This window comes from Acipenser ruthenus, chromosome 3, assembly GCF_902713425.1.
Source record: "Acipenser ruthenus chromosome 3, fAciRut3.2 maternal haplotype, whole genome shotgun sequence".
Lineage (NCBI taxonomy): Eukaryota > Metazoa > Chordata > Actinopteri > Acipenseriformes > Acipenseridae > Acipenser > Acipenser ruthenus.
In genome coordinates this window covers 73,822,854-73,850,739 of record NC_081191.1, presented here as the reverse complement: position 1 = coordinate 73,850,739, position 27,886 = coordinate 73,822,854, and the positions used below count along the sequence as shown (strand labels likewise).

Here is a 27,886-nt window from a genome sequence, read left to right as displayed (position 1 = left end):
TTGCTGGGGCATTTCTTCGTCGACCGCGCTTTTTCTACTTTTAGTAGTTAAATTTCAAACAGCCTTTTGCCAGCGATAGCATAATGTATTTATTTATTTATTTATTTATTTATGTTGTATTGTGTTGTGCAGGGGAGTTTTCCCTTCTCGTCGGGTCAGACAGCATCCTCCGACTGCTGGGTGACGTAAAAGTGAGAGAGAGAGCAAAGTTTAGACATATAACATACAACAAACTGACCCTCGCTCCCGACGGGTCAGGCAGCATCCTCTGGCTGCTGGGCGTTTAGTGGAGCAAGAGACAGGAAGGGGACGAACAGGACAAAAGGACAGATCCTTCGCAACTCAGTGCAGCATCCTCAGGCAGCTAAACTGGCAGCTGGGCGGCGTGGAGAGCTTAGGAAAAAGTGTCTCGGGTCCGTTTAGGAGAGACGAAAACAGAGAACCCCCCCTCGGTCGGGGCCCGCTCGGCAGGTGGAGGCACGGCCTACTGCATGAGGGGGCTGAAATGGTCCTGGACCTGAAATAGAAGAGAGGAGATGGGACAGCAAGGTTGAGGCCTGGAAGGCTTAGCGCATAAGCAGCAGAAGAATGGGATGTGGCCGGGGGTCCCCTCAGGCCGGCGAGGAACAGCCGGGCGGCAGTGGTTGAGACGAGAGGCCGACCCGGACAGCCGGGGGAGTGAGACTCACTTCCCCCCCTGAGGGAGCCCTGTGCGGACAGTGCGATATGGAAAGGAGCAGAGGTGGGGAGGAGGAGGAACAAAAAACAAACACAGACAAGGAAGCGGAAATAGTGCTGGGTTAAAGTAGAAAAAGAGAGCGAGATAGACAGGAGGGGCAGCCAATAACACATACGTGGAGCAGTGCTGGCCATGCCCTAATAATTGACGAGGCGAGTGCTGCATTGTGGGATTGGCTGGAAATACTAAATGAGGCTGAACTGGGATCAGCTTCCACCCGGAAGAGATCGCGGACGCTACCGGGCAGGATGCCACGGAGGGAAGGTAAGATAGGCTAAAGAAAAGGAAATAGGATAAGAAGAAAAAAGGAGCGCAAAGCGGGAGAGCGCCCTCTACGACATCCCCCCAATTACGCCTAAAGGCTAACATTAAACTACAATACACATGTTATACATACATATACTATTATAAATTCTAGTTAAATATTTGGCAAAATATTATCTGCCCTTTGATTTCCTCTCAATACCGTGTACAAAATTATAACCATTTATGGTGTTTACCTTTTTATGACAGACTTTTTCTCTCATCATGTATTGTGTATTAAAAATTGCGATTTGCACATCAATATTGTAGAGCACAATTTACAATGTATTGATATAAAGAGTTCTAAGATGAACCCTTTGCAATATTATATTAGACACAGCAACCAGAGGTTCCCAAACGAACCCTTACTGTGAAAAAAACTTGCAATAGAACCCTAAGGTTCCCTGAGGAACCCTCAAAGAACCCTTACTTTTTATAGTGTAGTTTTGAATGTTATTTCCGAATCTCTCTATTAACATGTCTGAAGGGGACACTGTATTACTTAAACGTGAATTAACGTATTAAAACGTGTTAACTGTGAGCAGTTACCTTGGGATTACACACCAGGTTCAGACGCATTGATTGGACTAATGTATCCGCAGGCGACCTAAGACTCACCGTTTCAACGGTGTCAGTAGTGCTCAACAGAAAATAATGCATACAGAAAAATATTGTATACTGGCCATGGGCTTTGGTTTTGCCCAGCGCCGTAACTAAGCATTTAGCTACCGGGGCATGCAATATATATATATATATATATATATATATATATATATATATATATATATATATATATATATATATATATATATATATATATATATATATATATATATATATATATATATATATATATATATATATGTGGAGTAGTGGTTAGGGCTCTGGACTCTTGACCGGAGGGTTGTGGGTTCAATCCCCAGTAGGGGACACTGCTGTTGTACCCTTGAGCAAGGTACTTTACCTAGATTGCTCCAGTAAACACCCAACTGTATAAAAGGGTAATTGTATGTAAAATAATGTTATATCTGTATAATGTGAAATAATGTACAATGTGATATCTTGTAACAATTGTAAGTCGCCCTGGATAATGGCGTCTGCTAAGAAATAAATATATATATATATATATATATATATATATATATATATATATATATATATATATATATATATATATATATATATATGCATGCACCTCCGGAATGAAGCAACCGGAGGTGGATGGAAAGACTCCATATTGTAGCTACCGGGGCATGCAAGACTCCATATCGTAGATACCGGGGCATGCAAATATATATATATGCTCAATTAACATGTCTGAAGGGGACACTGTATTAATAAAAACGTGAATTAACGTCTTAAAACGTGTTAACACTGAGCAGTTACCTTGGGATTACACACTAGGTTCAGACGCATTGATTGGATTAATGTATCCGCAGGCGACCTAAGACTCACCGTTTGAACGGTGTCAGTAGTGCTCAACAGAAAATAATGCATACAGAAAAATATTGTATACTGGCCATGGGCTTTGGTTTTGCCCAGAGCCGTAACTAAGCATTTAGCTACCGGGTATTGGCGACTCATTGCTTGAAAAACTGGTGGGGCACAGCACCGCCATCACCCCCCCCCCCCCCCGAAAAAATAAAAAAAAATTTTAAAAAAATGCTCAAACCCGATGCCCGATTTTAACCATTTTTATGTAAACATTAAGCTAGCTTTCTAAGATTACCAGATATTTCATCACAAACAGTTCTACGCCAGATTGTCACAATCAAGAGAGCTGCAAACAACACTTTACAGGCAAGAGTCTCTTATCGACAGACATCTACACCTGCACTAACCTGAGCGTTTGAAATGGAAGGATCGTCACACTCTTGTGCTGTTCGTAACATTCTGAACTACAGAAGAGTCAGGTTCGGTTTCTGTTGATGTCTCTGGCGTTGGAGGTTTAGCTTTTTTGTTGTAGAAAAACTCCAAACGTAGCTTTCTTTTTGCCATTTTAACAGGGCTCAAATTCACTCCGTTTTAGCACATATTTTCGCTGACTGAAAAAGTGAAAGTCTCACACGAGAACAAATATAACGGTGAAGGGTCTTAGACACTCTTTGTTATGTTATTATGTTTTGAAAGTTTGAAATAAACTGCGCATTTTTAAATAATAAACCCTGGCAACAGTGGCGTAGCCAGGATTTTTTTTCGGGAGAGGGTGGCAATGATAACTTTTTTAAGGTGAATAGTCACAGTGGTGAAATTGGCAACCTGATTTCTTATTAGTGCATTGGCGTTTTATTTTCGAAAAATAAAGAACATTTTTTTTTAACAGAAGATCCAATAACCAAATACACTGTTGTGCAAAATAGTTAAAAAGAGAGATTCAGTTCAGAACACTTCCGTTTAAAAACAAAAAAGGAAATACGAAGCAAAGGACTTGAACTTTTAACATGCGCATCAGATTTCAATTTCACATTATGATAATAAGTAACTATATATAATTTCATTCGTACTTATGGTTGTTCATTTCACATTTGGTGTTCAAAGCAAAGCAAACCATTTTATTTAATTTCACAAATCCTGACTAATGTAATTACTCTTTGACTGACGCAGGACTGCCGATGGTACCTAATCTTCTGGAGGTTCGGGGGAGGAGGGACTTGTGCACACAGTTGCATTAACTACATTGTATAACTACAGCGCCTTTAAACACACAAAAAAATGTACAAACAGCTGATCCAACAAAAAACTTGGGTTGATTGACAGCAAATCCAACCACTCATTTTTTTTTGGTATCACACTGCACTGACATTCGCTGACGGACACGTTGTAGCCTAAACAAATAATCAGAATGAAAACAAGTAGGTAACCGAACTCAGGAATTGAAACAGTTTTGCCGGTTTTCTCTCAGCAGCGTCCAGAACTGTTTTCATTCTGATTTATTTCTTTAGTTATTCAATTAATAACAGGTTGTACATTTACCACCACTCCATCTCCAAGACCTGGATGGACTTGGTTACCGTCCCTTGATGAAGCTGGATGCACAATCCGTGAAAAATGATAATCTTATTAGTAGGCTGGATGCTGGAGAGAGAGGTCAGCTGGCAATAAGATATGTCATGAGGCGAGTGCATTCTATGTAAATACATAGGCTACTCATTACATAGTAGATGTCCTCTACCACATCTATATGTGTAGTAGCTAGGCTACATAGCATATACAGTAATCATAGCCTATATGTTTCATGCATCTGTGTTTGGGGTTGAGCAAGTACAGCTTGCTTATGTATTCTCATTGTTTGATAGCAACGCGGTAAATAAAAAGTTCTTTCCGTGAGCGAAAAGAAAAATCAGCGCCGCCCATGCCACGTCCGCCCCGCTATAATAATGGGAAGCGAAAAATATAACAATATTGGAATTTCTTACACATGTTTCAGTGTGAACGATCCTAACACAGTGGCTAAGCCACTGCCTGGCAGAAATCTGGGGGGGGGGGGACACGTGACCAGGCGTGCCCCCCCTATGCGTCGCCACTGCCTTATACAATAAAATACAACCAGTGTTACCTGGCCACGCCCATTATTGTGACAGTTACAGTAAACCAAATCATGCGGTGCAGTCACACCTGCTACGTGAGATTACATCGGAGTTTAAAAATCAATAACGCAAATAAACATCAATTTGTAAATTGCACTTGAACCCTGAGGCTGAAGCTGCAGTGCTTGGTTTTCATTGCTGGAGGTGAGTTTCGCGTAATTTAGAACTATAGGCTTTTGGAAAACACGCTTTATGAGTGCTAGTATCGTACTGCAGTATTCAGTACTGTGTGCAAATTCATGTCTTTACGTGACGTATACAGACAGCACCCTACTAACCAGTGTATTCTTTCAGAGTACTTCATTGTTGTATTTGTTGCATTACAAAAAAGAAAAACACGTTTAATTATGGAATTATGTGTGGAATCGTGCACGTAGTGTAGCATGTACGAAAGAAACATTGGCTATCATGAGTACCAATATTTTTGCAGAAAGTAACTATTTTAGTTACTTATTTCCAGATTATATGAGGCGACGTTTTCTAGGCTCAGAAGTCATATTTGATATTGTATTTATGGAATATACAGTTTTAATATACCTCAATGTTTTGTAACACAGGCATTTCCTTAATTAAAGAGTACATGCTTTGAAAATTTGACCTACAGTTTTACTATGTAGGCGTTTTACACAAAAACACTGGAATTCTAAGCATTTTTGTAAGGATGTTGTTAAAATGTGATGGTGGTGTTGTTTTTCTGTTAAGTATAGGTACACATTTTTGCTAATAGTTACATAATAATGATACCACTTAACACATTATTATTATTGTTGTTGTTGTTATTTATTATTATTATTATTATTATTATTATTATTATTATTATTATTATTATTATTAATAAACACAGTGGAACACTGAAGGTATTTCAAGATGTCAAGGCACCAAGTAAAGCTGGTCATTCCCTATGGTCTGAAGACGCTGCTGGAAGGGGTCAGCAGAGCTGTGATAAGGAGACAGCCAGAAAACCTTCAAATGTTTGCTTCTTGCTACTTTACAGAACTACTGAAGTTCAGAGACGGTACGTTCACGCTCTGTACTCAGTGTTATTTAAGTTATCTTTACCAATTATAAGTCTGAAATTATATTGCTCACAGTTTGTTTAAAGCTGTTTTTTTAACGTAATATATATATATATTTTTTGTTTCAGAAAATCCTTCTCTTGACATACAAGACCTAGTAAAAGGATTTCAGCAAACAAAGGGTAAGTTATATCTTATTATAAATTAATACTGTAGATACACACTATACTTTATCCTGTCCCAACACTGTTCTAATGTTTATCTGAGGGTAGTGTATTATTGTAACCTAATACAATACTACTCTATGCTGTATTTTACTTCTAATCCAAGAACTTTAAGGGATGTTGTAAAGGTATATCTCATAAATGTTCTTAATATTTTATTTCTTACCTGTTTTATATGCTACTGTGTGTCATATTCAAGGAAAAAAAAAAAAAAAAACGTTTTTTCAACCATTCTAAAAATGACTAGCTAAAGTTTTGAAGTGAAGTGATTTGAAAAATAACTAGGGTTCATGTGTCTGTCCCCTCCTGGGGGGAGGAGGGGTGGGGGGGGGGTGTATCAAGACATTTTCCACGAACTAACTCACAGTTGGCACATTGCAGAAGGGGCAGAAATTACAGTTGCACACCCCAAGTGGTTTGTCTAAAACCACTTCACTGCAGGAATTCAACAATTTAAAGTATTTTCAGAATCACACCCCACAGTTGAAAATGGATATAAACGAGTAAGCCTGGTAAATAATGATCTAAGGAGAAACATCAGTAGAGAACTATATAACGGTATATATTGTAAGAAAGCCCTTTCCCAAGGTAGGGTAGTGTACTAACTTGATTTACAGAGAGTAGCGTATAGCTGCCACCACCTTTGATTACCCTGGAAGGTCAGGAAATAATGGATTGCTGGAAGCTCTATACAATAAAAGAAGTACCAGGATAAAACAATAATCCCGTATTTATTAACACATAAAAAAGAGGACATTAAAAAAATCACCATATATAAAATGACTATATGCTTAGAGACAACAATCACCATTAATAATTTAGACAGGTTACATAGCTAGAGTCAATAAGACTGCATACAAATCAATTAACTACAATTAACACAAATATATCAAACTATGTAAAAATGCACACAGCAAACAATAAAGCAAATCCTTTAAATCAATTTAGAAATACACGCAACAAACAATACAGTGAATCCTTCAAATCAACACAAAACCAAATCAAAACTCATTAATATAAAAACACAAGTGAAACTACAAGCATGTAGCCAATAGATAAAAATCAGATCTATTGAATCAATATAGGCTTGTGTCCAATTAAGTTAGGTGTTAGATAATATAAGCTCCAATAGTTACATGGTTAATAGTTATCTGTAAGTCACAGCATACATTAATAATTTCAGTAATTAAAAGCTCCCCTCACAATACAACATCCCATCCAATAATAGATACAATGAATTAAAAGAAACAGAGATTAAAGCATTTCAAAACTTTCCTTGGATCGGTAGTCGGAAGCCCCCCATCCCAAAGTCTCGGTAAGCCCTCGCTCTGGTTGCAAGCAGTTTCGTTTTACTTCAGCCTCTTGCTCTGTTCTTATTTCTTGAGCCTCTCGCTCCAGTTACATTCAGTTTGAGCCTCTCGCTCCAGTTACATTCAGCTTGAGCCTCTCGCTCCAGTTAGATTCAGCTTGAGCCTCTCGCTCCAGTTACATTCAGCTTGAGCCTCTCGCTCCAGTTACATTCAGCTTGAGCCTCTCGCTCCAGTTACATTCAGATTGAGCCTCTTGCTCCAGTTACATTCAGTTTGAGCCTCTCGCTCCAGTTACATTAAGTTTGAGCCTCTCGCTCCAGTTACATTCAGATTGAGCCTCTTGCTCCAGTTACATTCAGCTTGAGCCTCTCGCTCCAGTTACATTCAGTTTGAGCCTTTCGCTCCAGTTACATTCAGATTGAGCCTCTCGCTCCAGTTACATTCAGTTTGAGCCTCTCGCTCCAGTTACATTCAGTTTGAGCCTCTCGCTCCAGTTACATTCAGATTGAGCCTCTCGCTCCAGTTACATTCAGTTTGAGCCTCTCGCTCCAGTTACATTCAGTTTGAGCCTCTCGCTCCAGTTACATTCAGTTTGAGCCTCTCGCTCCAGTTACATTCAGATTGAGCCTCTCGCTCCAGTTACATTCAGTTTGAGCCTCTCGCTCCAGTTACATTCAGCTTGAGCCTCTCGCTCCAGTTACATTCAGCTTGAGCCTTTCGCTCCAGTTACATTCAGTTTGAGCCTCTCGCTCCAGTTACATTCAGTTTGAGCCTCTCGCTCCAGTTACATTCAGTTTGAGCCTTTCGCTCCAGTTACATTCAGTTTGAGCCTCTCGCTCCAGTTACATTCAGTTTGAGCCTTTCGCTCCAGTTACATTCAGTTTGAGCCTTTCGCTCCAGTTACATTCAGCTTGAGCCTCTCGCTCCAGTTACATTCAGCTTGAGCCTCTCGCTCCAGTTACATTCAGCTTGAGCCTCTCGCTCCAGTTACATTCAGCTTGAGCCTCTCGCTCCAGTTACATTCAGCTTGAGCCTCTCGCTCCAGTTACATTCAGCTTGAGCCTCTCGCTCCAGTTACATTCAGCTTGAGCCTTTCGCTCCAGTTACATTCAGTTTGAGCCTCTCGCTCCAGTTACATTCAGTTTGAGCCTTTCGCTCCAGTTACATTCAGCTTGAGCCTCTCGCTCCAGTTACATTCAGTTTGAGCCTCTCGCTCCAGTTACATTCAGTTTGAGCCTTTCGCTCCAGTTACATTTAGCTTGAGCCTCTCGCTCCAGTTACATTCAGTTTGAGCCTCTCGCTCCAGTTACATTCAGCTTGAGCCTCTCGCTCCAGTTACATTCAGCTTGAGCCTCTCGCTCCAGTTACATTCAGTTTGAGCCTCTCGCTCCAGTTACATTCAGTTTGAGCCTCTCGCTCCAGTTACATTCAGTTTGAGCCTCTCGCTCCAGTTACATTCAGTTTGAGCCTCTTGCTCCAGTTACATTCAGTTTGAGCCTCTCGCTCCAGTTACATTCAGCTTGAGCCTCTCGCTCCAGTTACATTCAGCTTGAGCCTCTCGCTTGCCTTACATGCAGCCCGAGTCTCCTGCGAGTTATTCATACAGGTGTAAGCAATTAAGCAAACATTTAGAGAGAGGGGTGTGCCGTTATGTTCAACACAATATATGTAAAAATAAATAAATAAATAAATAGAATATTGAACGGGTAAGAAATGATATTATTTCTAGAAAATATATACTGTATGGTATAACTATCCCTTAATCTCGAATTACTTAAATAGGCAGAAATAAAATACATACATTATACAGCATCACAACCTTTACAACCAATCAGATCGCTCTGTTACCGTAGGATATGCCACGATACACAACACCTTTTGATTTCTGTGGTGTATGAAATTGAACTATTTTAAGATGGAAATAAAAACAAACATTCCATCACTATGGCAACCGTGAAGATAGCAAAGTAAAAAACAAAAATGGCTAGATTTTAAAATGTTGTATTAATAAAGTAATGGTGAATAATAGTGATAGTTTGTTTTTATGTGTAGTGAACTCAGAGATAAACATTCCAAATTCTAAAAAACGAATTCTGAATGTTTTCCTCCTCATACACTACACTCAAAAACAAATTATCGCTTAAATACACTACAGTATTTGCAGTACAATAAGTTTACAGTCCTCAAAAGTACCACATCGCTTTAGGTGTTTTATACAATACATCTTAAGTAAAAATCCATTGCAGTCAATGGTGTACATGTTTGTTAAAGTTACTCTACCAGTTACAATATCTAGTCTCTCTCACTGTCCAGCATATGCAATTTCAAGAGACACACCTGAAGTGTTAACCTAGCGACTTGAAACGTTCCAGCTGCTATTGTGTCTAAACACCACTTTGAGGGTCTACAGTATTTGGTTGGAAAAAAAAATAAAACAGCTTTTTTTGGGTCTTGGCACCATATGCATGACCAAGATTAATCCATCCCTGTAGCCAACATGCCATGATGCTACCAATAAACTGTCAGACAACTTCAATCAATTTATATTACAACTGTAAACTTCCTGAGCTTGATATATATCCAATCTCACGTTATTCTGACATGGTGTTGGACTAATTTGCTATACCCCCCCCCCATGCATTTAATTTTACAATGAAAACATGTTAAAGCATAGGTAAGCCAAAAAACAAATAACATGGTAAACTATGGTAAATGCACTGTATAACCACAGCACTGTGTACTTTTTAAGTTAACTCTGGATACAGTTATACCATCTTAAGGGGAAGCCTCAATTTTACTGCAGTGTATTGTAGACATTTCTCAAAATATGACTTAATGTTACTAATAGAAATGATTGCTTTTAGCTGTTATAAGAAAAGGCCATATGAAGGGCCTGACAAATACAGCTGTCCATGGTGCTGTGATGATTTCCAGTGCCGTGCCTTGTGGAACTGTTGGTAGTACACGGATTCTGAGGCAATCCATTAAAGAACTATATAGAGCTACAGTGCTTTGCATGTATTTAACATGGTTGCTAGTTTATGTCCCAGTCACAGCTACCTAATTAGTAAATACAGAGGGTGATTTGGCCAAAGCTGTTTTTTTTATCATAAAAAAGACAAAATGTTTAATAAAAACAAAACAAAAAGAGATGTACTTGTCTGTTGACAGTAATATTCTGTAAAACAAATTATCAAGCCCAGCATATAAGCTATGAACTATTGTATTTAATGTATATATATATATATATATTTAAACTGAAACCTCTTCGTAATGTTTTTAGCGGGCCAGTTACCTGCATCCGCTTGCCACAACAGGAGAATGCTTGAAACGCCAACGTTTGCTGACACAGTTTTAAGAGGTGCATCTGTGCTGTCTCCAGAACCAATATTACCCGATGATGCCCATGAGATAACCCATATTCATTATGAATCTTCATCTATAAGGGACAAATCTGTTCCTACTACGGGCTCATCAGGACACTCAACGTCCACTATTAAGGCATCTTCATGTGCTCCCAATTGTGAAATCTCTGCAGATCAGTTGAGGCACAGTTGTAGTTTTGATTCCATTTCAACAATATCACCGGAGAGCATTTGCCCACCACTTTCTCAGGATGCTGACGTATGTAAACATGACTCACAGAAAGAAACTCTGGTTTACTATGAGGGAGTAGCTCGGTCTCCTCAGGAAATGTGCTATGAAATTCCAGGTTTCCAAAATTTTCAATCTGTTTACCAAAAGATTTATTCTGCTACCAGGCTTCCGTCTGTTGAGAAAACGCCTTTAGCCCAAGAGGATCATGGTTTTGAAGACGCCGATAGTCTGAAAATGCCTCCTTTACACCATATCATTCTAACCTCAGGTCCCAGCATGCCTTGTGATCCTAGTACAATTAAATCTTCTCATGCAGAATTGGGGTCTTCTTTTAAGGAACATGGGACTGGGGTGGCAGCTTTTCATAAAGTTTCGTCAGCTTGTGAAGAGCATGGTACTGATTCAAGGTCAGTCTATGATTCCAGTAAGTATAATTACGAATCAGGCATTGCTTGGAGCCCTTCCGGTGATCAGGATCCAAATGCTAGATGTGCTGTTCAATCAGTAGTGTTTCAAAGAGTTCCATCAGGCGTAAATCACACCTCAAACTCTGTGTTAATTAATACCCCTGCTGTTCCTCATGAGGAGGTAATAATTGTTCATTCTGAGAATGTTCCGGAAGAAATAGTATTCCATAAAGTTAAAGAAGAAGAATCTTGTACAAGCCAGAGTTTATTGGGTCCTGATGAATCAACCAGTTTGCATGAAAAGATTCAGGATGGACAAGCAACATCGGGAAAGGAATACCAAGTGGTAGTGTTCCAAAGAGTTCCATCAGCCAGTCAGCCGGCGACCCCTTTGGCTACTCAAACAGTCAATCAGGAGACAGTACCTGTGAATGTTGTGGAACATTCATCAGCAGAAGCACTTTCCCCTCATCGCAAACCTTCAGCTTCTGGTGTAGGGGTACATACTGAAAAAGCAGAGAAAATTAAACAAGAATGTGGTAAGACCCATTACTTTCAACACTCAATCATTAATCTGGGAAAATCTAATAGGAATCTAATTCTTCCTAATTTAGTTTTAATTTCTTTTTAAAAGTTTTAGCTTTTATTTTTTTATATATTACATATAAGTACTTGTCCAATGTGTAAAAGACAGCTGCTTAAACAATATCAATCGATCAGAGACTTGGAGACTATCTGTGTCTTCGTGTTAGTCATTACATATTACCATTGGCCTTTTCCTACTTACAGTAAAACACAAAAATAAGCACACGTTGCTTTCCACTTGCAAGGAACTGGCTTTATTAACTTTAAAAAATATTGATTTGTATGAATCATACATTTATTTACGATTTTATGAGGGAGATATGTCATACTGCAGAGCTGTGACTGTATTACAGTGGGTGCCACGTTTGCCATTTCCTAAAAGCTGTATTGGCAAGACATGACTTATGCCTAAACTTTAGCCATACTGTGAAAAGTTAAGATAAGGTACAGGTTATTTGGAAGTGGTTAGCTAGAATATGAAAAATTCTGAAAGGTAGGGATGCTTTTTCTTTTTTATTATACCTGAAGAAAACCTCTACCATCATTGTAAAGTGTGTTCTTTTAGTTTACAAATAACCTTGAGTGTTATTATTTACAAACCGTGCTTGTGTAACAGAGGCTCTCTGTAGCCTTTATGTGTCATGTTACAGGTCCCGAATCAATGTCTCCTGCTTGGCATAGTAATTTAGTCTTTGTCTTAATTTACTACTGTTTCCGATTGAAACTGTGTTCACTGACTTATGTTATAAAAGTCTAAGGGGTTTCTTTTGTATCACTAAGGCTACTAATAGATGAGCTTTTTTTCAGTCACTGCACAGCAACAGAAAGCTGAAACTTTACAAGTTGAGGCTGGCAGCAAGCAAGAAAACCCTAGTCAGGACGATGGAGGAGAAGTTTGGACACTTTATTGTCTAGCAGATTTGGGGGCACAAGGAAATATGATGCAGGCTCAGCAACAATTTGTACCAGAACAGCCTTTTTACCCAATGTACCAGGGCACTTCCCCAGTGCAGGGAATATTCCCAGGAGGTGGTTTTATACCCATTCAGACACTTACACCAAGCCAAATGTTCTGTCCCAACCGTGCTGATGTTCTTACACATAGGAGACCAAGCACCTCTCAGTTTGTTTTGGTAAATTCTCCTTCTAAAGAAAAGAACATGAATATACTGGCTTCTCCTGGTAAAATGCCTAATGCACCTTCACAGAGACCAAGTACTCCCAGATTCCTTTCTTTTTCCATACCTACTAATGGAGATCAACCTCAGGTATGGGGATCTGGCCAACTGCCTTTCCAGGTGGGTGCAGATGAAATCAATTCCATGTATCAACCAACATACGTCCCAATGGCCAACTTGGTCAATGTGGCATGCTGCAATACAAGTCAGAATGACTGTCCCCAGCCAGATCCAGGTAGGAAAAGACAGTTTTGTATAATGTCAGCTACTTTATTTTTAAAATAATTTTCCAAATGTATTTGTTAAAAATGAGTGATTCTGGGCCCCACCTCAGTGTTGATAGTTTTAGAGGAAGTTGAGAAATGCCAGTAATGAATAGAATGATGGTAAATCAAACATGACTTATGTATGAAGTTCTTCTTAACACCAGAAAAGAGTAGAGAGGGTTAATTAAACAAAACAGTATTTATTTATTTTTACAGTAGTTTTGTTGACTGTTTTGTGGTATTCTTCACATGCAGTCACAATAAACTGGTTAGATTATGCTGTGAGTTTTGCCAAACTAAAATGAGTGTACACTCAATAATATTAAAACAAGTATGTCAGAGACATTTCTCCCAAACTTGGTCTCAACATTTAATATTACAGCTACCAGAAACATAGAAATGTTTAACACAATACTCTTCATCCCCCCCCCCCCCCCCAACCCGCACATTTAAAAACAAAGCTTTTTACTTTTCAAAGCTTTTGCAGCAAGATATCTATTAAAATATCTATGATTTAAAAAGATTTTAAATTTGTAATGTACAGTACTTCTCACCAGGAGAAATTCTGAATCTCATGTCTTTTTTATCTTTATTTCTTGCTTTCAATACAGAGTAATGTTTCCTATATCTGAAGGGGAAAAATCACTCCTTATGGACCTCATTATAAACACATAAACTATTTTCATTGTCTTTGTAATAGGCACAAAGGAAACAATTGAGACTCATTAAACAGAGAACTAAAGGACCCACCCAATTCCTCAGCAGGTATGTTTTTTTAATTAAATTATTTAGATTTATTAGTCAAGCATATTTATCTATAACTTCAGAAAAAACTGAACTGGAACTTAAAACATATTGTAGCGATCTCGGTTAACGCAGTCAGGCACATCACACAGGGAGAGGCAATCCACACACAGGCAGAGGGCGGGCGCGAACCCGGGACCTCTCGCACTAAAGCATAGCGCCGATACCGCTGTACAAAAGAGCCGGCTCCTTTGCAAGGAGAGTATATCAGGCTCATGTCTTCGTGTTTGATTATGTTACCTACCAGCCCTGCAGCTTCCTTTCCCCCCATGCACTCTACACTCTCCCCTGCCAGCCTCAAGTCCGCCCTGGACTTGCTCACCAGGCCACAGTCCGACAAGTGCATGCTGGGGTACCTGCGTCCACTTCTGACACCAATGTAGTCTGCTCTTTTGTACAGCGGTATTGGCGCTATGCTTTAGTGAAAGAGGTCCCGGGTTCGCGCCCACCCTCCGCCTGTGTGTGGATTGCCTCGCCCTGTGTGATGCGTCTGCCTGTGTTAACCGAGATCGCTACAATATGATAAACTAATTAAGTCAACTTGATAAAGGCAGAAGGTAAAAACGCTTTTGCTGCTTTTAAGTTATGTAAAAATATAAAATGTTTTTCATTTTAGGCTCAGCATTGTCTTGAATGGATTGACATTCATATTTAAAACAGACATATAAAATAATCATACAGGAACAAACATTACACAAAGATCTGACACATTTATAATAAAATACTGTAGATCAAATTCAAAGACCGTATTATTTTTGATAGAGGGTTATTCACATGTTTGACAGCTTTCAAAGCTGGACTAAACATTAAGATACAAACTGTCACTTTGGAGACAATCTTTTAAACATTAAGTATGAATTATATATTTTAAAAAATACAAATTAAAAAATAAGATTTATAATATGTTTATAGGGTCAGCAAGGTTGTCTGTTTTTGCCCTCCAGGCCTCAGCCCTCCTAAGCTAAAAACTTTGCTTTTGACAGAGAATGCAGTAATGACCCTATAAACATACAGTATGTATTGTTACTAAAACATGAGCTAATTACAATACAACAGCCAGCCATAAATGGATTGTATGTGAACTTTGTGTGCAATAACAGAGTTGCTTTTTTCACAATAGGTCTGGAAATCTCTCATTCAAGAAACAGGGACTTTTGACCTGTTTGGTGGACTACGACTTGGTAGATGTCCACTTTACCTTAGTACTTGCCAATAAACTGATCTTGCGCAAACTGTTTGTTTGTTTTCTTCTTTGTTTTTTGTTTTTTTGGGGGGGGTGGGGGGGCGGGTTGTACTAACAATTTACAGGCAACTATACATCAAGTATCTGTAAAATTAAAGGTTTAAATGCACACTGCAATTGATGGAAATAATATAGCAAGGAAAAGAGGTAGAAAGAAAGAAGAAATGGCAGAAAATAGAGAGTCACATTTGGTGGACAAAAGACAAAAAGAACAGTGAGTGGAACTGAGATAGCAGTCCTTGACTGGCACAGGGAGTGAGGAGGTCTTGGAGTTGATCGAAAAATGTGAAGCATAGAATGTTCCTGTACATCCCCAAAGTGTGAATTTCATTGTTTTGAGTTTTATGAATTGCATGACAATCCTAACCCAGTAGATATGAGAGGGTGGGGCAGCTTGCTTCCAGCTAAGTAGAATTAGGTGTCTGGCCAACAAGGTTGTAAAGGCCAGGGAGTCTGACTGCAACCTGGATACAGGGATATCATTGGGCACAGGAGGAGCACATTACATTTAAACTATGTATAGACAGTGTATCAGTGTATGTCTTACCATACTCTCTGTAGTATGATTCATATTTACTAATAAGTTGTACTCATAATATTAAACCCATAAAGGTACAGTAGTATACAGTATGCTTCTGAAAGTTTCTTAAGGTACTGACATATTTGCCAGGTACTAACTATTTCAAGTTGTATAAACCCTGCATGCTAAATATGTCTGTGACCATGACATTGATTTCTAACTAAATTTACCATATAGAAATCATATGATGTTTTGGGTTTCACACGCTTTTAAATATTGCCTACATCGTTACATCAGCAGATTCATTGTGTTGCATAGTGTGTTTACCTGGTTGCCAGGTAGCTTCACAATGGCAACTGCCACTGCAAGATCTGATCCTCTGATCTTGACTAGTTAGTTACAGGCAAGAATGAAAAAGAGAAGAAATAAAAACAAAGGCATGAGATAAAATATAAATACTGAAGGGTGGGGGACAATTGTAGATAATGTGAGATCTTAAGTGGGCAATACTTTCTATTATGGTGTTGTTTTTATGTGAATTCCAAATGGGCTATCTGTTAAGAGTTGTGCTATGTTGTTCTTAGGTCTTTCTTTCACTGAGTGTACTGGTTGCATATATACAATGACACTGGAGTGGGTCTGGACTCCCAGTGCTGGCAATCATATTTACACACTATCTATGATCCTTCCCCAACCTCCCATTTTTTAGTTTTCATTTTATTTCCCTCTTGTTCTCATATCTTTCTTTTAAGGAATGACAAAATCATGTAATCTCATAAATAGTTCATTATTGTGCTGCCCTACCACCCCCTCCCTTAAAGAAAGCTGCGGATTGTGTCACAAAGCATTAAGACAGCTAGTGATGGCATTACTATTTGTAATCTGATTGGTTGATGAGCAGAGCAAGGTGTATACACACTAACATTCTCTTGCATACTGAATAAACATCACTTATGTAATGTTACATATGACTACCTTAACAACAATCTCCATGGGAACGTGAACATTCTGAGATACACAGTGCCAGTTTGAGACAGAATTTGTTTCAACAGCTGGCAGATTAATTTATTACCATTTTGTGTCTAAGAAGGGAGAAATCAGGGAGAAAACAGTTGTGGGGTTGTGTTGGGATCCGCATGGGTCGGAACTCTACTCAGCCAGACAGAAGGGTTTTTAATGGCCATTTCTTAACAATTTGCTGCAGTCAAAAAAGTTACTTCTCTTTTTCCCAGATGAAGAAAACAAAACTTCCAGCAATTAATTGCTGTATGCCAAACATTTGTGGTGAGTAACGTCATTGCAAATCCTTTATTGTACTGTATGGGATGGTCCACAATGTTCTCACTTCTGGGCTTTTGATTCTGTGCCAGTGACCTTTCGTGATGTTACAGGGTGCAGCAAAGGGTCCATGATATTCCTTCATATTACATATTTGATTAACTTGGGTGTACAGGATGTCTTCCTCTTAATGGAAAGCTCCCTGTCTGTATCTGGGAACACAACTTTATCATCAGCCTAAAGCTACATGGAATATAAGACAGTATATCTGTTTTCTGTAACAGGTTTTTACTGCAGATACATTATTCCAATTTATTGGTTAATTTCTGGGCTAGCAGGTGAATTTAGAAATACAAAAAAAAGACCCTTGTAAAAGTTTCCCATAGTAAAAGCATAGCAAAGTGTAATAAAGCATAGTAAGAGCATGGTTAAGCATACTGTAAATAAGCACTGTAAAGCCCAGCGAGGTAGACTATGATAACTGCATAGTATAATAGCCATGGTAAAAGCATGGGAAAACCAAAACATTACAGTGCAAAAATAACATGGTAAACTTTCATAAGGGTGGTTATTGGTTTCAAAAGAAGATTATAACACTGTTTTCATCTCTGGTCCCCTAGTTACTTATATGTATGTGTGCTTCATTGTTTTAGAAGTTGATATTAAGTTAAAATTAATCCTCATTTATGTTAACTAAACAAAGCTGCATATACGCAATACAGGTAAGATGGGTATCTTACAAAATCTTGAGTTGAGTCCATATACAGTTTGAATATTGTATAGAAATATGCAAGAATGTCTACATCATTCTTTAGATAACTTACTGTATATAGATTCTGAATATAGATTTCTTCACAGGACCACTGTAAATATTCTACAAATACAATATCTATAGGCCTACAGCTATGGCCAAAAGTTTTGCATTACCCTATAGAATTAACTCATTGAAAGTCAAATGAAACCTGCTGAATAATGTTACCTTAACATATTGAATTATTACATACCACTTTGTAGTTTTCCATCTACTTAACGAAAAACTGATAAAAATGGAAAAATGTGGCATTTCAAAATTTAACATGAAATACTATACTGCTATTATGGCTTCCGGTAGACACTTATTATTGATTACATGATGTTAAATAAAAGATCTAAATTATGATCATATATATATATATATATATATATGTCTCAATCCTAAAATTAAAGACGATGCAAAACTTTTGGCCATAGCTGTAGATTTAGTTTTGGATAGGATGTTTCAATGGCTTTCTAAAGTTGTGCTCATTGTACAACTGAAATTATGGGTAATACTATTGGTATTTGATTGGTTCTAATCCTTAGTGTCTGGAAGGTGCTGAAATTAAACTATAATTCACCAGAAAACAACATGCTAACATCTGTCCAGTAAGATATCTGCTCTTCTGCCATGGACCCTAACTAAATTCATTAATAGGTTGGTCGAACTGTTAGATTGTTACAGCACCAAACAGCCTACATGTATTTGTCTGAATCCTTTTTTTTGTTTTTAACCTAAAAACTGGACAATATTGCAAGTACCTAAGCCTGCGTATTGTATGATATTAAAGTTTGTCTGGCTGAGAATGTATTATTGAAAGTGAAATATATTCATAATATTTTTAGGGGGGGCAGCACCATCAGAAGCGGTGGGTGAAGAGAAGAAAACTAAACCACTGAAACTGGAAGACAGTAATGAGGTAACCCGGATTCATTATGAGTCTTCACCGCTAAAGGGAAAAGGCTCTTCATCTTCCAAAAAGAAGAAAAAGAAAAATGTCTGCCAAGCTGTACCTGCTGCCAAAGAATCAAGCCTGCCAGACTCCAAACCTTTACTACCTGCACCACCTGCTGTTAAAAAAGATCATCCTAAAGGTGTTTCTGAGTCAGTGAAAAAGGAACATGGTAAGATTTTTGTTGTTACATAGTAATAAGTATAAATATAAAGGACGACTGAGAGACAAGTTTTTAACTGACATTCCTTAACCATTCACTGCAGTCCAAAAAAAAGTTATTTTTCTTTTTCCCAGGGAAGAAAGCAAAAATCCCAGAGATGAATTGCTGTATACCAAGCATTTGTGGTGAGTAACAAAAGTCATCAAAGATCCTTTAATGTACTGTACAGGCTATTCCATATTTCTCACTTCTGGGCTTTTGATTCCATTCCAGTGGCATCACCTGATGTTATTCTGAGATACACAGTGCAGCAAAGGGTACATGATAGTCCTTATATATATCATCAGCATAAAGCCACATAGAAGACAGTAATTCTGTGTTTTCTGTAACAGGTATTTACTGCATTTACATGATTCCAATGTATTGATTAATTTAACTCTGGGCTAGCGGGTATGCACTTGAAATTACTAAAGGGGGTTCCTGGACATCATGTATTTTTAAACACTCAATAGTGCTGAATTTAAGAATACAAAAAGAAAACTTTTTTTCAGGCTGCCCTTATAAAAGTTCCCTAGAGTAAAAGCATAGCAAAGTATGATAATGGGAGAGGCTTGGTAAAGCATATTCAAAAACATGACAAACCATGGTAGACTATGGTAAATGCATAGTATAACCATGAAAAAAGTATGGGAAAACTGAACAATTACTGTGCAAAGTTACCATGGCAAACTTTTATAAGGGTGGTTACCGCTTTCAGTAGAAGCTTTTAACATAGGTTTTTAATATTGTGTTTTCTCCTAGTTACTTATATTTCTCTGTGTTTTGTTGATTCTTTTTATGTTCAAATGAATCATCCTTTACATAAACTAAAAATAGCTGCATATACGCATGCAGGTAAGATGGCTGTACTGTTCAGTTACGAGACGTACAATGTGACAATATCCAGTATTTTGAAACCTAGAGTACACAACAAAGACTCTAATAAGATAACACAGATTAATTCACAAGGGGGAAAGCCCTTCATCTTTCAAGAAGAAAAGACTGAAGAGCAATGGTATGGTTAAGACTAGAATGTGACACACCTTACTGTACACTACCGTTATAACTGGTCCCCTATTTATTGTGCTGAGAATGATTTGGTTCGTACATTAATTGATATGCAACTCATTCAGATATACTACAGATAAACTACTGCAAACTGATACTTCCGTTGAAGTTCACAAGGACTGATTGCAGCTGGACTATATGTGTGTGTGTGTGTGTGTCTGGACTACAAAACATTTGGTACCAGAAAGCTGCAGCAGTTTTTCAAAGGGAAATTGCTTTTGCAATTTGCACTCCCCTAAACAGCAACTGTAAAAGTTGTCTTTGAAATATCTTATTCCAAACTGATTATTAATACTGCTAATGTGATAACAGGCAAGAACAATAATCTTAAAACTTCAAATCTATTTTTATTTTTTACCATAAAACTGATATTAACTCTTTCAAAACCGCAGACCCCTAAATAAATCTAATGCTAGAGCTAATACCATGAAGCCTGGATGTCCTTTATTCTCAAAAGTCCTTTAAAAATGTAAAGATGATGTTGTATTAATAAGTCTGTTTCTTTTGTTTGTTTTAGTTTCTGATGACAGGCATCTCCAAGCACAGGCATTATCTGATGGTGATACTAAAGCAGGTCATCACAAGTCTGCAATGTTGAACTTTTCTAAGCTGGGGAAGTTTGGATCTGCACCGACTGTGATTAAATTACTTCATCCTCGTTTTGCTGGTCCATCGGTTATAAAATGTGGCCCTAAACATATATTCGTAAAAGGAAAGCCTGACTGCCCCATAACACAGGATCACGTGAAGGAAATAAGGCCAGGCTCTCCTCCAAGCCAACGGCTTGGACAGTTTTTAAAGACATCTCCAATGCCTTTTGCCTGGCCTCAGACACTGAACTGCCCACAGTATCTTATGGTAAATAAAAACAATGAGATAAGACCACTGTTTTCCTTACCACCAGGAGCCCCTAGTGGTGTTCCAGCAGGTGCGCTTGCTTACAACATGCTATCTTTTCAACAAGCATCACCTGGTAACCAGGATCACAAAACAGATTCTTCGGCACCAGTGCATGGTCCAGTTCCATACACACACCCATCTGGTACTCAAAGTCTTATTCCCGTACCAGCTGACAAATTTCATCCTCATAGCAGCCCATTGGCCAACCTTGCTGATACAGATAAATTGCCACATCAACTGACAAATAAATGCCAACCTCAAGGATGGACAGCAAGCCCCCAACCAATCCATGGTTCTATGGATAAAGGTCATTCTCAAGGAGGAGAAAATAGCCCGCTGGCTAGCCAACCTACATTTTTTTCGCCAACATACATAGCAGTAGGCAAAATGGTACAAGTGAAGAAACCATGTCAAACCAATGACGGTGGTGAAGCACTTTCAGGTAGATAAAAATAATCTTTTTTTTTTATATTACATTCTATATGCTACTTCAGTATAATTCTGTTTCTTTTCTATGTGTTATAAAGAGGTAGTCTTCATAAGGTAATTTTTTTTAGGTAGTGTGAATAGGGTTGAAGACTCTTCAAAAGACTTGACAATCTTAATGTTGTGTGATGCCTTAGCTAAGACGGGATACATGTGGTATTAAAACAACAAAATGGCAATGAAGCCCAACTCCTTGACACTAAAGATAACAATTGAAGGCATTTTGCCACACAAAGGGCCTTTTGCAGATAAGCCTTGTAGGGGGGCTGTAATTTAACTTGGTATAAAAACATTTTAATTCAAGCAGGTAACGCGGGTCCTTTTTCAATGACAGCTCTAAAGTTGCTCTTAAAGTCACATTTAAAGAGTTGGGAGTAAATTAAATCTAAAACTGCATTCTGAGAAGCTGCGAAACTTGGGCGGCTTTAGTTTGCGGTTTCTCAAACACAGCAGCAAATCAAACAATCGCTGAAGTTGAAGCCGCTGCAAAATGGATGAGAGATACAATGCAGTTTAAATTTAAAAAATGTAAAATTGCAAAATAAAAGCAGAACACATACTTAATGTTTCCCCCCCCCTCCCCTCCCCACAGGCCAGTCTTGTGTACTCTACAGGGTTTATAAAACCGCAGACACAAAAATATTTGGGTCTAACATTAAAATAACATTTCCTCCATTTTGATCATTATTAAAAGTTGTTTTTAATAATACTACTACTCTACAACAATTTCAATAATGCTACCATAATCAGAAAACAACAAGATCAACCTTAATGAGATTCCTCTATTGCATGTTCTTTTATTTTTGTCTTTGGAATAGGCACATTTGTAAAGGGTGTTACTCATCAGGAAGAGAAGAACTGAAGGGCCCACCACATTCCACTGTAGGTTGTACAGTAATATATTTTCTCTGCAAAATAGACTATTCTTAATTTTTAAACAAAGAAACAAGCCAGTTCTTAGTTTGTACTGTAGTTTACATTGGTCATGTCCCCACTGGAGTCTATTAGCAGCAACTACAGTTCTAATTGTACCTAAAGTGGAGTTATTGCACCATTAATGACAACATTCTAAACATTTAAATGGTTTTATGCAAACTGATTAAATACTTAATATATACTTTTCTCTGCAGTGGCTACCTTGAAGTTGATGTATTTCTTTTTTTGCACTTTGTATGACAGATACACTTGGAACTTGGTAGAGGTATAGCCATCGAACAAAGTAGACAAAGGCAAAAAGAAGCCTATAAAATGTAATTTTATGTGATTCATAAATATGTAGCAGCAACATGAGTCACCTGAATCCATATGGAATTGGGCTGTGGGGTACAATTTAGTTGTAGCTAATCCTCATTACTTTACAATGAAACAGCCAGCACATGGACGTTACTATGATAACGTTGTTTCTTCTTTTATTATAACAATAGGTTCATAAGTTTGTCTTCTAGAAGGATATGAAGAAACTGGGACTCTTGACCCGTTTGGTGAACTTCGTTTTCATTCTCCCTTTGTAGCTGTCAATAAACTAATCTCCCAAAAACAGTATTTTCTACCCCTATTGTTTATTGAGAAACATACATAATTTCTTAAGATGGAGTCAAGTACTGTAGGTGCTGAGTGGATAGACAACGTGATTTTACAAAACATAAGCAATACAATTTAGTAGTTAAATGTAATGCTGAACAAGGGTAAAGCGGGACTAAAAAAAAAAAAGAATCTGACACACACTACATACATTTGTGAGTGTTTCAAAATATATGTTAACTCAATATGCATTCATAAATTTGGTTACAGGGCATGAATATCCATATATCCATGTAATTACATTCTAATAACTGAATAACTACCAATGGTTTGAGGCTTTGGCGGGGGCCACAGCTTTGTAAAATTACTGTCATAAAATGCCTGAGGAGTTACCACAGCACTGAAATAGTTTGAGATATTCACAAAATAAATCTTCCCTTAGGGTTATGCTTAATATATATATATATATATATATATATATATATATATATATATATATATATATATATATATATATATATATATATACACACACACATATATACACATACATATATATATATATATATATATACACACACATATATACACATATACATATATATATATATATATACACACATATATACACATATACATATACAGTGCCTTGCAGAAGTATTCAGACCCCTGACCAATTCTCTCATATTACTGAATTACAAATGGTACATTGAAATTTCGTTCTGTTTGATATTTTATTTTAAAACACTGAAACTCAAAATCAATTATTGTAAGGTGACATTGGTTTTATGTTGGTAAATATTTTTAAGAAAAATAAAAAACTTGCTTGCATAAGTATTCAACCCCCACACATTAATATTTGGTAGAGCCACCTTTCGCTGCAATAACAGCTTTATGTCTTTTGGGGTATGTACTTATACTTGAATACTTATGCAAGCAAGATATTTCAGTTTTTTATTTTTCTTAAAAATATTTCCCAACATAAAACCAATGTCACCTTACAATAATTGATTTTGAGTTTCAGTGTTTTAAAATAAAATATCAAACCGAATGAAATTTCAATGTACCATTTGTAATTCAGTAATATGAGAGAATTGGTCAGGGGTCTGAATACTTTTGCAAGGCACTGTGTGTGTGTGTGTGTGTGTGTGTGTGTGTATATATATATATATATATACACACACACACACACACAGTATATATATATACATATATATATATACACACACACATACATACATACATACATACACGAGAACAAGTGTATAAATAGATGGGGGAAAAAAATACAGCAAATCATTTTATTCATACATGATTTTAAGCCTTTATTGAGCATTGATTCTAACATTTATTTTACATAAAGTTCTAGACAGTGTTTACAACTTAACCTCCTTGTGCTCCGTCTTTCGGGTGAGACATAATTGTAAGTGACTCTGCAGCTGATGCATAGTTCACACACCCTGGTCTCTGTAAGTCGGCTTGGATAAAGGCGTCTGCTAAATAAACAAATAATAATAATAATAGTGAGCATTCGCCCAACTCCACTATACCACAGCCCAGGTGTGGCCAACCCTGGTTTTGGAGAACCACAATCCAGCAGGTTTTATAAGTAATCCTTAAATCATCACTTTCTGAAAAATTTAAGTTGTTGATCAACTTAGCAAGTTAATTTGTTCAATTAAATCAGGAGTGGTAAGCGCTAGTCCAGGAGAGCTGCAGGGTGTTCGGGTTTTTGTTCCAAATTACCTCTAAATTACTAAATTGAACAAATGATTACTTAAAATTGAAAAAAGTACTGCTTAACTAGTCAAAATTAAATTGTTCCAAGTCTTTAGAAATTGCTGATTAAGGGCTACTTATAAAACCTGCTGGATTGTGGCTCTCCAGGACCAAGGTTGGCCACCCCTGCCATTGACAATACCACATATTAAATATCTTCTAGTTTAATTTGAACAACATACCAAACTAAAATAGGGTACAGAGAGGCCCTTGGTGCAACCACAAAATACCAGCTTATGCACTACACATTTTTCTATTATTATTATTATTATTATTTATTTCTTAGCAGACGCCCTTATCCAGGGCGACTTACAATTGTTACAAGATATCACATTATTTTTACATACAATTACCCATTTATACAGTTGGGTTTTTTACTGGAGCAATCTAGGTAAAGTACCTTGCTCAAGGGTACAGCAGCAGTGTCCCCGACCGGGGATTGAACCCACGACCCTCCGGTCAAGAGTCCATAGCCCTAACCACTACTCCACACTGCTGCCCTGACATAGGAGACTTATACAAAATATACAGTGGCATCACTGGTTTGAATACAGTATTTTTATTATCCAGCCACTGCATACATATGATTCTGTTGGATTTTATTACAAATAAAGATTAATCTTTACACAAACAGCTGTACATTGTATTTAACTAAGTCAGCAATAGTTATCATAATGGTTATTTTTGTAGTGGGGGTGGGGGGAATATATGACATACCAAATTCAAGTCAAAACACTGCATTTTAAAAATAAAAATCAAAATGTTAAATAATCATACTCTGGATTTTAGTTCTTGCACAAATGGTGAAGGATACACAGAAGACACACAATGAACTTTATGAATTAGAAGACTGGGTTAATCTGAAGAGTTATTTTATCGGATACATGATTGGTATAGTCTTGATAACGTTTGTATTGCAATACACAGTTATTGTGCTTGAGTATGTCTTATTATGACAATAAGAAAAAAAAAAGTCTTTTGTTGTACATCTTGTTAGAAATGGAGACAATGAAATATTAGCTTGATGGTCTGCCCAGTCAATATCTGACATATTATTGTTACAGAGCCTACCTGTGAATGCACTGTGATGAGAACTATACTTACAACACTTAATCGAGGGCTGTCTTTTTTCTTATTTATACCATCCTATAAACCCTATAACAATAATTCAGTATTTAAAGATGAGTAAAAAAAGAAAAAATACACAACGAGGTTCTAACTATTTCTGAATAACCACATATACTACTATCTATAAACACATGTTATCAATAAATGTCAGGCAAGTGAGAATAGTTTCTGTCCCAATATCCACTTGAGAAGAGCCAGTCTTGCATGCCATTGTGGGGGTTCAATCCCTGGTGGAACCAGCTGGGCCACAAAAAAACAGAAAACAGAAAGTTTACTATCAAAACAGAAAACTTAGAACATTTCTTTCTTAAATAATCAAGACAGAGAAATCTAAATTGGAAGTCTATACTATATTTAGCGTTCTGCATTTCTGCATTTTAATGGAAACGTCGGTAAAAATCAGATTGTGCAAGTCGAGGCCATATTTTCCCAAGTTAGTTGGTACTTTGCAAACATTTGGGCAATCGCTGTGCTGACAGAAATAGTATCTGCAGAAGGTATCAACATGACAACACAAAACAAGCCAGGTCTTTCGCTTTGAAATCATAAAAAAGAAAATTGACATAACTGGATGGTCCAAGCCATCAGGAATCACGCTGGACATTTCCATCAATGTGTTCCAACTAAAGCATAATCATTTAGTGTCAAATATGTATGATTAAGATTGTCAGCATTATATTATATTTTCGTGTAGGTATTTAAATGTAGTTTTTGATCAAGTTAGTTACTATGCCCGCACTTGCCACAACAAATCAGACTTCGATTGGCCAACAATCAGATGATAACGTGTTTGTGAACAGAGAACCAATGTGCGACGTTTGAACGTCATTTGATCCTCTGAAAATGTACTTGCTGTATCCTAGGATGCAATGTAAGGCTGCTTATTACAATGTCGGAGTCAAAATAAAACAGCATTGGGATGGGATGGGATTCTACACTGTTGATTAGTGTTGAGCATGCAGATGAACCTCATATACACTGTAGAGTGGTTATAAAGCTGTGTGGCGAATAATGGCAATAGTGGAAAAATGGTGCAAGTCAGTCAAAGAGCACTGAAATTTAGTATGCAGTGCTACTGCACGCTTTGCTCCTCATCCACATTGTTTCCCTAAATTACATAATGGAACAGCTCATAAATCTCAAATGAATGTTTTAATGAACTTGTAAAGGGTCTGGTAAATGTGCAATGGATTCACTTGTGTGCTGCACTCAGTTCAATTGTGGTCATTCTCTCCTGCCACTTCAACTCCAGCATTGTGGCACTTGCTTTCGTGTGGATGGGGATTTTCGAATGTACTGTAAACACACTTCTCCAAAAATCAGCAAAAAGTGGATTTGTTGGAATGAAATGGATTAAAATCATATATAACCACACATATTATATCTATAATCATTACTTGTGCAAGCAATTGAATGAATTGAATTCCTATTTAACCATTGGTTATGTCTCTCATTATTTACAGTTTTCATTGGTTGAACTAGCTGTTGGTTCATGGTGCTGTATTTGCTAAATTTTACTGACAGATTACCAGTCAGAGTAGTAATCAATTCGATATGTCCTACATTACCAGGCATTTAGTTATTCTCTTATATTCTGTGCTTTGATTTCCTATGCTTGGTGGTGGCATGCTGAAATGATGTGTATCGTAGTTGCCCTTATCTGCTTTTTCTTTTTGTGTTTACATTGGAAATCCCCGCTCCATACCGAAGCAAATGACCTGAACTGACAGGAGAAAATGATGGTGCTTAACTTAAACTGTGTACACAGGTGAATGTTATTCACAATTACAGTCACTGTAGGTCTAAATCAAAAATTAAACCTGGAGTAAAGGAAATCAATTAACTTTTAGACCTTAAAAAAAAAAAAAAAAAAAAAAAATTATATAACGGTGGCAGTCAATGGGATTAAAACTTGTGGTTTTATAACCAGAATGCAACTTTATGTCCAGTGAACGCATTCCTACACATCTCATGCATATGTTCCAGTACTTCAGTAT

General features: G+C 37.4%; 3 protein-coding genes across 7 annotated transcripts in view; 2 read left to right on the top strand and 1 right to left on the bottom strand.

The window, feature by feature from the left end:
* Positions 1 to 9: 9 nt before the first annotated feature.
* Positions 10 to 16,550, top strand: LOC117435671 (uncharacterized). The gene is made up of 6 exons (XM_059020859.1): positions 10 to 1,003; positions 5,774 to 5,827; positions 12,576 to 13,066; positions 13,913 to 13,977; positions 15,137 to 15,250; positions 16,532 to 16,550. Exons 1-6 carry the CDS (start codon positions 988 to 990, stop codon positions 16,548 to 16,550), a joined length of 759 nt encoding a protein of 252 aa, XP_058876842.1. The 5' UTR covers positions 10 to 987.
* On the top strand, positions 15,330 to 23,000 carry LOC117435672 (uncharacterized). 2 transcript variants are annotated; one of them, XM_059016691.1, is made up of 6 exons: positions 15,330 to 17,063; positions 18,699 to 18,977; positions 19,103 to 19,153; positions 20,593 to 21,417; positions 22,280 to 22,343; positions 22,886 to 23,000. In XM_059016691.1, exons 1-5 carry the CDS (start codon positions 16,916 to 16,918, stop codon positions 22,321 to 22,323), a joined length of 1,347 nt encoding a protein of 448 aa, XP_058872674.1. In that variant the 5' UTR covers positions 15,330 to 16,915; the 3' UTR covers positions 22,324 to 22,343; positions 22,886 to 23,000. The 2 variants fall into 2 exon arrangements, with proteins under 2 accessions (XP_058872674.1, XP_058872666.1); XM_059016683.1 differs by having other exon boundaries at positions 22,280 to 23,000.
* A 1,292-nt stretch (positions 23,001 to 24,292) lies between these two features.
* LOC117435516 (oxysterol-binding protein-related protein 1-like) overlaps positions 24,293 to 27,886 on the bottom strand; it is a 68,175-nt gene continuing 64,581 nt past the window's right edge. For all 4 annotated transcript variants that reach the window (XM_034920797.2, XM_059016672.1, XM_034058770.3 and 1 more), the window contains one exon: positions 24,293 to 26,129. In XM_034920797.2, coding sequence (XP_034776688.2) covers positions 26,027 to 26,129 — 103 coding nt within the window. In that variant the 3' untranslated portion in view covers positions 24,293 to 26,026. The remainder of the gene's footprint in view (positions 26,130 to 27,886) is intronic.